The sequence below is a fragment of the Cydia splendana genome, chromosome Z, assembly GCF_910591565.1.
Source record: "Cydia splendana chromosome Z, ilCydSple1.2, whole genome shotgun sequence".
Taxonomy (NCBI): Eukaryota; Metazoa; Arthropoda; class Insecta; order Lepidoptera; family Tortricidae; genus Cydia; species Cydia splendana.
In genome coordinates, this window is record NC_085987.1 from 9,659,887 (window position 1) to 9,674,145 (window position 14,259).

At 36.5% G+C, this 14,259-nt stretch overlaps 2 protein-coding genes across 2 annotated transcripts; one reads left to right on the plus strand and one right to left on the minus strand.

Annotated features, from left to right (window-relative positions):
- Positions 1–4,257, plus strand: LOC134804207 (zinc finger protein 418-like). Its single transcript, XM_063777167.1, has 2 exons — positions 1–478; positions 559–4,257. Exons 1-2 carry the CDS (start codon positions 326–328, stop codon positions 2,098–2,100), a joined length of 1,695 nt encoding a protein of 564 aa, XP_063633237.1. The 5' UTR covers positions 1–325; the 3' UTR covers positions 2,101–4,257.
- Positions 4,258–6,192: 1,935 nt separating this feature from the next.
- On the minus strand, positions 6,193–8,676 carry LOC134804233 (peptidyl-prolyl cis-trans isomerase-like 3). Its single transcript, XM_063777203.1, has 4 exons — positions 8,427–8,676; positions 8,222–8,320; positions 7,061–7,179; positions 6,193–6,324 (listed from the first exon to the last, which is right to left on the minus strand). Exons 1-4 carry the CDS (start codon positions 8,565–8,567, stop codon positions 6,198–6,200), a joined length of 486 nt encoding a protein of 161 aa, XP_063633273.1. The 5' UTR covers positions 8,568–8,676; the 3' UTR covers positions 6,193–6,197.
- Positions 8,677–14,259: the final 5,583 nt, after the last annotated feature.

Here is a 14,259-nt window from a genome sequence, read left to right on the forward strand (position 1 = left end):
ATTCGCGTTGAAAATAAGCACAAACTTAGGATACCCGTGACGGATATCATGCAGCACTGTGAATATTCCGTGGAGGGTGACAAGCGAGGCGCCGCTCGACATCCGCTGGCGCAGCCCTGACGGGCGGGCATCGCCCTAGTTGCCCCTTCGCATCGAACGGTTGCGTAGTAGCGATCGCGAGCCCTAGCCATAGAACCCTGTTATTATTTCAACTCTGTGTCTAAATTTGTTTCTAATCGATATTTTCTTTGTCTGATTGTGATTCGTGCGAGTGTTTGGTTTGGATTCATAATATAGTGCAAAGCAATATTTTACGGACTTGAAAATGGAAGATTCCTATATAATAGCTAATTTCCACACGCTGTGTCGCTTGTGTTTGAACAAGAGCTCTCTGATGGTGTCGATTTTCGGAGCCGCACCTGATGATGAAACCAATTCGGCGCTAACCTCGAAAATCGCTGAATTTGCCGAACTTCAGGTTGGTGGTATAAATCAAATAATTAGCCTAATCTTGGCAGAGATTTATATGTGTATAAATATTTTCCTCTTTGTTTATAGATGGACCCTAATGATGGCCTACCTGGAAGAATCTGCTACAAATGCTTGTTTAAAGTAGATATATGTTCCAAATTTCGCTTTCAATGTATCCAGAATGAGACAAGACTGAGACAGATCACAAATAGAGTGAATGAACAAGAGAATTCAAATTCTTCGGAGATGTCCAATTTCTACCCCACCACCCAAGATATGAACAAACAAGATTACATTGTAGAAGACAGTGTTGTCATGGTGGTAGATCCAAGCCTAGACTATGATTCCTCAGAGGAGTCTGACAACGCAGATCAACCCGATGCAGATGCCACTGAACGAAACAACACCCCTGACGGAGACCATATGCCAGAGTCATTCTTCAAAAATGTTGCCATGTGTCAGTATTGTGATCAAGCTTTTATTTCTCAAGATAAGTGTAAAGAACATGAGGTTACTTGCCATGATCCTAACCTGCCATTTAAGTGTATAGAATGTAGCTTAGTCTTCCCTGAGCGAAACCAATATGTCCAGCATATCAAGCAAGTACATGGCACTGACAAGCCTTATCACTGCCCGGAGTGTGACAAGTCCTTTGGCCGCAGATCAGATTTAAGGAAGCATTCAATAGTTCATACTGGCATCAGGCCATTTCAGTGCCAGTATTGTCTCAAAAGCTTCTCTCGTAACACAAATCTAAGCAAACATCTCAGGATACATGCAGGCACCAAGCCACATGTATGCCCTTTATGTCCAAGAAGCTTCGTATGCCGCAATGACTTACAGCGTCATGTCCTAGTCCATTCCGGTATGAAACCATATGCGTGCCGAAAGTGCCCTTTGACATTTGGTAGAAGAGATAAACTAATCAAACATGAAGTCAGACATGGTCCTCTGAGTCCCAACCAAGTGCATGAAATAGATAATGACCAGGAGACACATGATATGGTAGTCAACGTCAACCCTTATAGCAACTTACTGACTTCTCCCACCCACCAAGGTGCTGATTATGATCTCCCTCGAGTGCCAGACCACATTTCCGGTGTTAGTAGTTTTATAAATCAAATACATAAAACTCCTTCCACTTCAGGAAAGCTAACAACGTCTCCACCGAAACCAAAACCAGTAGCAAATAAAAACAGGCCTAAAAATATAAAATGTCACCAATGTCCAAAAAAGCTATCCTCATTAGATGCATATAAGACTCATGTTTCAATAGCACACATTGGAAACAGAGGATTCCAATGCAAAATATGCTTCAAGAAATTTTCTCGCAAGAGAGAGCTGGACCGACATGTGACCCTTCACTCTGGAATGAAGCCTTTCTCGTGCGGTCAATGTGATAAGAAATTCAACAGGAAAGACAAACTGAATAAACATGAGGAAACTCATGAATGCCTGGTTGTAAACATGCCTTGTATTGAATGTGGGCTCACTTTTGAGAAGAAAGCTGACTTAGTAGCCCACATTAAATCTCACTTTACTGACAATTTTGATGACAAGCCTGAGATAAAGAAGGAGGATGAGCCCGAGTTCCCAATAGATGACAACTATTATGACCTGGAGACCTGAGATCAGGAGTTTAACATTGATAACTTTTCATTGATTATTTGAATTGTGGCACTGCTAATCTATAAACACCACTGTCCTTAGATAAGATAAGAATGTTTCAATCCGTGTAATTCCGAATCATATATGTATTGGATAATTTACTGTAAGATGAACAATATAGATAGACCTATTGTTGTAACTGTTAAATTTTAAAGAGTTCTAAATGTGATTATTATAAATAGTATTTTAACTTATATGGAAGTATCACAATACAGAGCCAATTCATAACGTGGATCTAGGGTACAGTCGCCATCAGATATATCGGAGCGGCCAAGGTGTTCACAATATCTGAACACGCGCTCTAACGCCCTGACAATAAATAAATAAATAATAAATAAATATTAGGGGACATCTTACACAGATCAAACCTAGCCCCAAACTAAGCAAAGCTTGTACTATGGGTACTAGGCGACGATATACATACTTGTATAGATAAATACATACTTATATACATAGAAAACAACCATGACTCAGGAACAAATAGAACAATAGAGGCGTGTTCCGATATTTGTGAGCACCTTGGCCGCTCCGATATATCTGATGGCGACTGTACATTATCAACATATTAATACAAGTAGTATAACTAAATGTGGTTACTACAGAATGTTTATTAATACTTTAGAACAATCTCCATTTTAAACTATCAGAAATAATTTATGTTGGTATTTTATCTTTAAGAAATAAATTATTATAGTCATATTAGTATTTAGATACATGTCTGGAGTTGCTGCTCCCTAAAAACTTATTCTGTTACTACATTACATATACATGATTGTTATTACGAATTATATGCACCAACTACAATTATGCAAATAAAAATCAAGCCATTACTTTGATAATACTTCATGATAAGTAACAAAATACACTAATGTATTATTTTATGTGATGGAACAATTACCTCTATAACGTAGGTAATAATGTATGACGTCATTAAATCATGCACAGTGCATTTTTACAACATTAATATAATAATCTACAATCACGTCAATATTCATCACAAGGTGTACGGAAACGTTTTAATTAAGTAGTACACATTACGACACAAGTGCGAAAAATAGGAAATTCGTAACGAGTGGCGATAAATTAAAACACGACCAAAGGGAGTATTTTAAATGAACACGAGTTCCGAATTACCCATTCACACATGTATCGTACGTTTGACAGTACATATGGCCCATTAAATTTTCGACATAGTTATGTGCTAATTATCGCACTAGTGCGGTAAAGTAGCACCATATGTACCTACTGTAAAAGTGCATTACGATACAGGTGCGAAAAGTAGGACATCCGCAACGAGGGGCGCGAGTTGCGAATTACCTTTTCGCACGTGTATAGTACAACGTTTTACAGTACATATGGCCCTTTAAATTTTCCACAAACGCACGTATAGTGTTAGTTACCGCACTACGGCGGTAAATTAGCACCAGATGTACTGTAGCACTTATGAACCCTGCATTGCAACGTTATTAATAATAACTGTGCTGATCAGATTTCAAAAATGTATTTTCTATGCCTACTTATTCTGTAAAGGCAAAGGTACCTATTAGGTAACCTTTATAAAAACTATTGCATGTACCTAATTAAAGTACTTCCATTATGTGTAAAAATGATTCATACTGGCCGTTTCCCGTCCACATTAATAGTTTATTATTATTTGAGTTTTATTTAGAATCAATGTAGATGAACCTCACCTTTGGTCCTTCCTGGAACAGCAGGGATCATTTTATTATAACATTTTAGTTGTATTTTATTATCTGATTTTATATTTTCTAATTTCTATTCCTATTAGTGTTAACTAGAAAGTGAGAATTGTTTTTCCCATTTTTTTACCTGCAGAAGCAAAGGAGTGACAGTTCCCACCAGAGGGCCTACTACCTCGAAAAACGTAAATCTAAATTTCGTTATCTGCCTCTGTCGCTCGAATACGCAGGAGCGGTAGTGAGGCAGATATCAATTTTTTGATATTGGCGGATGGCCCTCTAGAGCTACCGCGAATATAAATTGGGCCGCCCGATATAACCGAGTGGCCACTGCGATGCAGAAGATGCAGTTATGTTTATTATTATCATACATTGTTCACATATTTCTCTTTGCGCAATAAATGCTGTCGCATAATAATTTCGTGCATTTCCTATTTATGTGTATTTTTATACATAATCCCTACTAATATTATAAAAGCGAAAGTACCTCTTTCTGTCTGTTACCTCTTAGCCCTGGGCATAAAATACTTTTGTTCAATCATTATCATTCCAGCAGACAGTCGCGGGGAGAAGCTAATAGTTACTAGGGTTACTTATACTTATTTGTTGAATTTTCATTGTTTAGGTAGGAATACTATAGGTAGTAACCCGGTTACTACCTATAGTATTCCTACCTAAACAATGAAATTTCAACAAATAAGTACATGTGAAGTCAAAATAGCGAAAACTAGATTACAAAATCCCACTTCGCCTTGGTCAATTACATGAATTATCAAATTAGGATAGGTCAAGGTCACATCTCGATTTATTGTCTCTTTCGAAACGGTTCATCATCATCAAGTCTATTGGTCCTATTTTCCCGCACTAGTGCGTAAATGCGATGTCAAAAGTTTAAAGGGCCATATGTACTATAAAACGTTGTACGATACACGTGCGAATAGGTAATTCGCAACTCGTGTCGATTTAAAACACTCCCTTCGGTCGTTTTTAATTTATCGCCACTCGTTTCGAATTTCCTCTTTTCCGCACTTGTATCGTAAGTTATTTACGATAGTGCGTAGTGCGGGAAAATAGGACCATATGTACTGTAAAATATGTTTTCATCACACTCTCTCAGTAAATGTGGAATTGCACACAGGTTTAGCGGGAGTTATAGAAAAAGCGTTCTCCCTAGGGAGTTATGAAGTTTCTAGTGCCATAATTAACAGTTTTTTGTCTTTATACTTAATTTTTGTATCGCAATTGTGATGAAAAACATTGTGTGTAACTCGGGGCGTAATAATATTGCAAACTCGAGTCTATAAATCGCTCCGGCAAGCCGTCGCGATTTAACTTACTCTCGTTTGCAATATTCAACTTACGCCCCATGTTGCACAATGTACTATTTCACCACACCAGCTCGGAAAGGCTTACTTCGCACTTCAAAAACTGATAGCAAAGTTGCATTTTATTCACATGTGAGGCAAAGTAATCAAATGCAAATTTTGAGTTGTTTTCTTATGTTTGCTGGTACAATTTACTTTTAAATGATGATTTTGGATGATAAATATTTAATAACATTCATTTGGATTTGATTTGGTTTGATATTTTACATTTAATATTTGCTTCTAATTGGTGTGGGCAAAAATTTTGTTTAACCCTCGTGCTTTGAAACCCTCGCAACGCTCAAGATTCCATATTTCGAACCACTCACTACGCCCGTGGTTCAATTTTGGAATCTTTCACTTACTCGGGTATCAATATTAGCACGAGCGGTTAAACAACTTTTGCCCCCTTCTAAAACAAATATCTATTTTATCGTAGGTATTTTTATTTACATTTGCAAATAAATGAATGTGCTAAACTTGCAAAATGAACTGTCGTAGGGAGGGAGGCACGAGCCGCACGAGGGGCCTCCAAAGGCAGTGCTGAAAACTATCCTAAGACGACGCATAGGCAGGGTCTTAAACTATGCTGGGGCCTTTGGGCACATAAGAATAAGGGCCCTTTTGAAAAGTAAAGAAAGCGAATTAAACTAACATTTATCTACTATGATCTTCTATTTATTATGAGTAATCAAATATACTGTTAGTACTGTTACTGTCTGTCCTTCGGGGCCCCCAGAGGATGGGGGCCCTGGGCTGGACACGGGCCCCGTGTGCCCTTATGGTAAAGACGGTACTGCGCATAGGACGTTCCCGGCATCCGATAGTTGCGGCTTCCGGCCTGTATTTTACATCCAAAAGTGATAGAGATCATAATTATACATATTTTTAACGATTGAAGACACTTATGAGAATAAATTAAACTACATACGTACTTAAAGTACAAGTATTACTTTTAATGTGGAAATAAATAAAAATACATATCTATCATTGTTTAACCAGCCAAAGGATTTGCGTGTATTGTAACTGATGTGATTTTGGCATCGTTAAGTGGCTTGTATGTTTTCGGGTTTACTGCCATCTTCTCTAAGTCATCAAGAGCTTCAAATCCATCTAAGACCCTGTAAATGAGAAAATGATGTATATAATATATTAATAAAACTTTATTAATTGTACATGAAAATTACTTTTAACATAAAAACGCAATTCCAGAAGCAGTTCCACTTCAGCAAAAATTGTGTTCTAAATTTAAAGCTTGTGTGTTTGCTAAAGTTATCTTAAGACGAAGGTGGATGACCGCCCAAAGCCGCCTTTCCATACAAACGTAGTCCCCTTTTTAGGGTTTCGTAGTCACCTAGAAACCCTTATAGTTTCGCCATGTCTGTCTGTCTGTCCGAAGATTTGCTCCGTGATCGTTAGTGCTAGAAAGCTGCAATTTGGCATGGATACATAAATCATGCATTTAGACAGAACGGTAAAATAAACACTATAAAAAAAATTTGGGGTACCTTACCTCTTACCTCCCATACAATTTTTTTTTGCTTTGTCCCAATAGTGGGGGGTATCGTAATTTAAGCTTATTTTAATCCATAAAAAAGTTACAGTCCCAAACAGGATGGTGGTTATTGTTTGTTGTGCAACTTATCAGGTTATTCTCACTAGTTACCACCAAGTTGTCGCCAATAATCTCAGTTGTTCACACTGGTAAAGGGTGAGAAATAAAAACTCGGTTATTACTACTCGTAACAATTTGGTGGTAACTAGTGGGAATAACCAACTTGTCAGAAGCACTACCATGCCCCCAGAAACATGGATATAAAGACCAGATTATACCAAGATATAGTATTTAGTGTCTACCTTCCAAACAATGTGTATTTCAAGTCCAAATGTGGTTGCTCCCCATAGGTAATGAAAAACTGACTGCCATTGGTATTTGGACCGTTGTTTGCCATGCTCACCATCCCTCTTGCATTGTGCTGAAATCAAACAAATATATTTTACAAGCTTTTATTTAGTTTCACTTGACCATTGTCTGTCTGTCAGTCTGTAATCAAATCTTACAAGTTAAATTTGATCCACTTCCCGGTTTCCGATTGAGCTGAAATTTTGCATGCATGTATAAATTGGATGACAATGCAATATTATGGTACCATCGAGCTGATCTGATGATGGACACAGGAGGTGGCCATAGAAACTCTGTGATGAAACAATGCAACCTAATTGTGTTAGGGGTTTTTAGAATTGTCTTATGAGTATTAGTTGTCTGTCGTAAGAAATGTACTGTCAGCGATAAAAGCTTGTACCAAAAATGATATTTTTGCCAAAAACTTATTTATTCCTTAACACTTAGCTACACATGCTAGTCAATAAATGACAGATCCCATAAAATAGTATTGAAATGACAGGTGTCCTACCCTTCGAGTCTAGTCATACAAGAGAGAAAGAGTTAGACCAAGATAACTCTGTGGCGATTTTGATAGACTGTGAATGTGTTACATGTCATAATTTCATAGAAGATTGACATTTATAATTTAATTACAATTGCAGTCTGGGCTATCAGAATCGCTGCAGAGTTATCTTGGTCTATCTTTATGTTATATATAAGCACATGCAGTCTGAGTGAGCTCTTAGAATGATCTTCGGTGTTCAGGTGAAATTGGAGATAATCATGTAATAGAAAATCACCATGTCTTTTTGATGTAGGTACCTACAGTCAAGTATCAAAATATGGGTGTAGACAACTTACTCAAAAATAAGTCTCATAGTTCTTAATTCGCTGACACAAGAGCTATAGGAAATATTTTTGAGTATGTGTGCACCCATATTATAATATATTATAATATAATATAATATAATATAATATAATAGTACAAGTTAATCTCAACGTTTGGGAATTTACGGTAAAAATAAAGAAAGTATCGCGGTAGACCCGTTTGTGTAATTAAATAATGTGTACAAAGAGAGTTAAAAGTGTTATGTTATAATGTAGGTAGGTACTTTTATGATCTTTCATTATACCTTTAAATCTTCTCTGAATTCATCTTCAAATTTTTTACCCCAGATAGAGGTCCCTCCTTTGCCTGATCCCGAAGGATCACCGGTTTGAACTATAAATCCCTGTAAAGTCAAAGAAAAAGGCGTCATTTATTATTATTAGTAGCCATTTTAGCCTAAGTCCCAGTCCCAGCGTATAATTAATTTTTGTAAAACTTCTGTAACTTACCTTTATATTTCGATGAAATAAACAACCGTTGTAATAATCGCTTGCACAAAGTGCCAGAAAATTTTCACATGTTCTTGGACACTGCTCGCAGAATAATTCGATTTTTATATCACCAACATCTGTATGCAACGTAACAGACATGCTTACTAATTAATATGAACGTAAAAGATTTTTAAATTGGTTAAATGTAAGTATCATTCAAACAAATTTTGTTTAAACACAAACTAAGAAAAGAAAACTTTGAGTTTTGGGGTTACTTTTCATTTTTTCTTTTTCGTCCATCAGGACAGGCTAAAGCTCTAAGCCATACTGCCTAGTCATAAGTAGATTTTTTGTCTTTTCAGTAAGTTCAATCCGGTAAACGTATTCAGTAAATACTATTCATATTAAGTCAATTCCGATAGTAATGTCTTCAGTAGTCTTGGTCATATCCATTAAACATCCATTCTCATTGGTGATTTAGCTCTTGTAAAGCGATAGCGAACTTTACAAGGAACACTTGGACAACCGGCCGTTGACTCCAAAATGATGGTTAAACGTGCTTCGAGATTAATTCGGGTTACTTTTCAATAATAATATATCAAGATTAACTTGACTTGACATAAGCTTGACATTCACGTGCACAGATAAAATATTTTAAAATATTAATTAAATAGGCCGCATTGCTAGTCTGTAGAGCGGCGAGACGAGCCGCGGACCGAGCCACAAAACGCGAGTCGGTTTTTTGGGCACGAGTCAAAGGGTCTCGAGCGGGACGCGCGCTTGCTGTTCACAAGCGGCTTACATTTTCGCGCGAGCGACGAGCCGAGCCGCGCCTAGGAGAATACCTTTTAAGAGACGGGACTTCCATACTAGCGACTTGAATCAGTTTTCTGTATGTTTGGTTCTCCAATCATTACCAACATGTACGACAAAGAACTGTCAAAGAACAATAGTACCAACATAACAGACTTAAATAGTGTAGTATGCTACACGCTTGCGTATTTTATCGATATCGATAAATTGGGGAGGGTTGAAACATAGGCCCTGTCAACAAATTTCGTACTCGAAATCAGGTTAGAACTCGGAGTAATTAACAATAGAGCCGCCATTTACAGGCGTTCCCCTCTGTCGAAAAAAGGCGGCCAATGGTCAACCACATGTCAACCATATGTATGAACTGACGTTTATCTAACATGACGTACCTATACATTTGATGTGCCCCTCCCCCGCAAAAAACGGCAGACTATTTTGTACCGAAAATTTTAGACATGGCGTCTCCGTTGGTTATATCCTCTAAGGGTTAGAATCGAGTCCACATTTAAGTCGTATGTTATATAATATATATAGTGGACTAATACATGGTTGGACTTAAATGTGAACACGATTTTTAATTGTTAAAATAATAATATGTAAAAGGATTTTTTTAACTAATTTAATATCATTAATTTAAAATACATCCCGACGGTTCGACGGTCCACAGGAAAATGGGTGTGGTTCACCTGTGTCAAAATTACAATGTATAAATCTAACTTAAATGTTTTTTTTTCAATATACAGGATGTAATCGTTAAGTGTAGCTACCCATACAACCATTTCCAGTCGCCGTTACGACGCGGTGTTGACACATCTTGTGTCGACACCGTCTGTTTCGGTAACAATTCCAGTCGCAGAGTCGTCGCCGTGTCGACACAGTTACCAGAAATGGGGAAGGGTCGACACATGACACAAAGTGACATAAAGTGTGGTCGCCGTGTGCACACATTGTTTCGGGTTTGCGACTACTTTATGCCAAAATCATTCGTTCATTCGTTCATTTTGTTCCTGTCAAATGGAAACTGTCAGATGGAAAAATACTTAAATAAAAATAAGTGACATTAATACGCCATCTCTAAAACGGATTACAAGACGTAATTATATATTGTTTGCATTTATATTACAATATGACTTAAATTATTATGGGGAATTAAACTGCTCGAGTGATTTGATAAACTAAGTGTAATATAATCAACGCGCCACCACATTGTTTTAGTTTAGCCGGAAATGAAATTGTTTACTTCTCAGTGCCTGTGTTCATAACTATATTATTTGAAGCATTTTTAGTACTTCGATGCGTATACTATACTTAAATAACAGAAATAACGCTTTACATACTACGAAACTTGTTAATTATGATGTATAAATATGGTTTAAGGCTGAGAAATATTGCAGTCACAAAGTAGTTGCAATGTTTCGACTTTGTGTCGACTCTGTGTTGACACATGACACGCGCTGTCAAAAGTAATAACAAAGTTACTGGTATGTTACTGGATTTGCAAAATGGCTCCTTGTGTTGATTTGTTTTCAGATATTCTCAAAGTGTAAAAATGCCGTGGTCAGAGATGGGCATTAATCGATTAACTGTTTATTCGACTAATTAATGGAATAAAAAAAGTTAATTCTCAAATTTTAATCGCGATTAGTTTAGTCGACCTAACATAGATTGAAATTGAATTAATCTGAATATTAATCGAATAAATTATCGATTAAATCTCGATTGAAAGTTGACAGGGGGCCATTTTTGTACGTAAAAATAATAGAAATGTCTTGCATGCAGATGGTAGCAAAACACTTTGTCATAAAAGTCGAGATGGGTGTCGATATATAGGTTTTAGGGAGTGCCGATTTCGAAAATAATGACCATTTTGGAATCCGAAATGGCGGCCATGCACTGTGTCATAAAAGTCGTCATGGATGTCGTTTTATACGTTTTAGGGGGCCCCAATTTTGTAAATGATGACCATTTTGGAATCCAAAATGGCGGCCATGCACTATGCCATAAAAGTCGTCATGGGTGTCGTTTTATAGGTTTTAGGGGGCGCAGATTTCGAAAATGATAACCATTTTGGATTCCAAGATGGCGGCCATGCACTATGTCATAAAAGTCGTCATGTATGTCGTTTTATAGGTTTTAGGGGGCCCCGCTTTCGAAAATGATGACCATTTTGGAATCCAAAATGGCGGCCATGCACTATGTCATAAAAGTCGTCATGGGTGTCGTTTTACAGGTTTTGGGGGGCGCAGATTTCGAAAATGATAACATTTTCAATTTAAAAATGGCGGCAATGCACTATGTCATAAAAGTCGTCATGGATATCGTTTTATAGGTTTTAGGGGGCGCAGATTTCGAAAATGATGACTATTTTGGATTCCAAGATGGCGGCCATGCACTATGTCATAAAAGTCGTCATGGATGTCGTTTTATAGGTTTTAGGGGGCGCAGATTTCGAAAATGATGACTATTTTGGATTCCACTTTTATGACAAAATACGTAGCCGCCATCTTGGATTATAAAATGATCATCGTTTTCGAATTCTGCACTCCCTAAAACCTATAAATCGACATCCGTGACGACGCAAGTTATCTTTATTTTCAGATCTAACAAATTGCTACAGAATACAAAGGACAAAAAAGAAGCGAGGAGGTAATGAAACAAGCAAAAATACAGATGATTCCTCGACGCAATTGGGTGATTCTTAAATTGAGTCCAGATTTTTTTTGTCATAAAAGTTTATATTTTTCACATATTACTCTCACAAGTTCCGTGACATTTCGACCTTGTAATTTTTTAAGTAAATGTTTTTGTTTATCTATGAGGATCTCACTAGAATAGTATAATCAAGGTATGTTTATATTTGATGAATGAAATAGTAACGCAAAAAAATATATATATTTGTGTCTTATATTCCTGCCGAAGACTTTTATTTTACCTTTTCCTTCTACACAAGTTTGGCCAAGTAATAAGAATTTAGGGCTCTCAATTTTATTTTGACTTCTACAACAGTAAAGCTACGAGGCCATGTTTGGTATCGTTTTCGTATAAATTCGCAGTACCAAATTTAGTTAAGGTATCACATTGACACCATTCCGAAGTAAAAACATATCAACTTATTAAAATACTTTCTTTTAAACTCCTCTTCACGCTTAAACTGCTGAACAGTTTTAATTTAAATTTGGTACACATATATTTTGAGTCCCGAGACATGCCATGTCGCTGAGATGCATAGTTTCCGAGATATAATCGAAAAACGGGAAAATGGGACCTTCAAAGCCCCCTCTCTCCCCCCCGCTCAAGGGCTACGGCCGGGGACTTTTGATATGTTCACCTCCTAACTTGTCAAACCGAGTTACGGAGTCAAAAATTGTGTTCCGAGCATTTCCCTCTACAACTTTTGGAGCATTCGTTGCCTGACCTAAGTAGCTTATTGAATTTCTTTAAAAACTTTTCTGTAAAAGGTTGACGGGTGTTGGGTGTTTATATGGTTTCGGTCGATTATTATCATTTGCATTGCCCATGATGACTTACTAGAATTACGAGCACACGAGACACTAATAGTAGTTTGACAAACCTTGGTTTTCAAGAGGTATTTTATATTGACATTTGCTGTCACAAATTTGCTGTCAGATTTAGTCGCAAACCGCACGCAAAGTGCACACAAATGTGTCGACACCTTGTTACGGAAAAGTGTAGACACGGCGACGACACTTTGTTTCGAAACAATTCTAGACACATTGTGTGGACTCTGTTACGACACATCTGACATTTAGTTACCACTTTGTGATTCTGCGACTGGAATGGTTATATGGGTAGGCGATAATTCCGTAAATATAACAGATATCAGAAAACTTCAAATTTATATCGAAAGTGCTTTACCCAATGAGTAAAATTACATTATTAACTTTTTTTAAATAAAAGCAGAAATATCCCAAATATTAACTTCAAACCCTCCCATACATTTAGTACGACGACTCACCCCTCAAAGAACGTCGGTGTCGTAAGAGATAAAAAAACTGCTTGAGATTCATTATTTGCGATAATAAACTGTAATAAACTACCGTTTATGAAATAAAAAATCTAACATTTATTTTTTAAGGAAGTACATTCTTTGTTTACAGTAGTTCCTCGAAGTGACGCCCTTCTTGTGCGATACATTGACGGGCCCTCTTAATTGTTTCTAAGTGAACTTTTCTTAAAATTACCGATGTAATTAAAAAATAAATTTTAGATTTATTATTTCATAAACGGTAGTTTTATTATTTTATTACAGTTTATTATCGCAAATAATGAATCTCAAGCAGTTTTATCCCTTACGACACCGACGTTCTTTGAGGGGTGAGTCGTCGTAATAAATGTATGTGAGGGTTTGAAGTTAATGTTTGGGATATTTCTGATTTTATTCAAAAAAAGTTAATAATGTTATTTTACTCATTGGGTAACGCACTTTCGATATCAATGTGAAGTTTTCTGATATCTGTTATATTTACGGAATTATCGGCTGGCTACACTTAACGATTACACCCTGTATTATATCCTTGAATAATAAAATTAAGTCTTCCTTTACAACCTATTTGACCCACTGCCTGCATCTGAAAACATTTAATCATTAAAACAGACACATACATTTTTTTATATTTTAGGTTAAAATCTTAAATAATTACTAGATTCCAAAAATATATAATATAATGTCCATTCCATTAATGCACAGATGATAGATAATTTTCCACTAAAAATATTCGGAGAAATAATTATAGTCATGTTGCATGCTAGTTATCAGGAAATTCACTCATTTTATTTTACTATTTACAGTGATAAAAAATTAGGCTGCAGTTATCGATACTTGTAGTACATCCCTAGTTCACAATGAAAGTGGATATGAAATATCTAATTTTCGATGTGTTTATAGCCTGCTACACCAAAATAAGGTTAAAGGTATCTAAAGCAATACTTACTAAAATATGTGTTCCGCAATAATTGAATTATTTTATTATATTATAATATATTTATTATCCATTAGCATTTCAATTATGTTTATGTT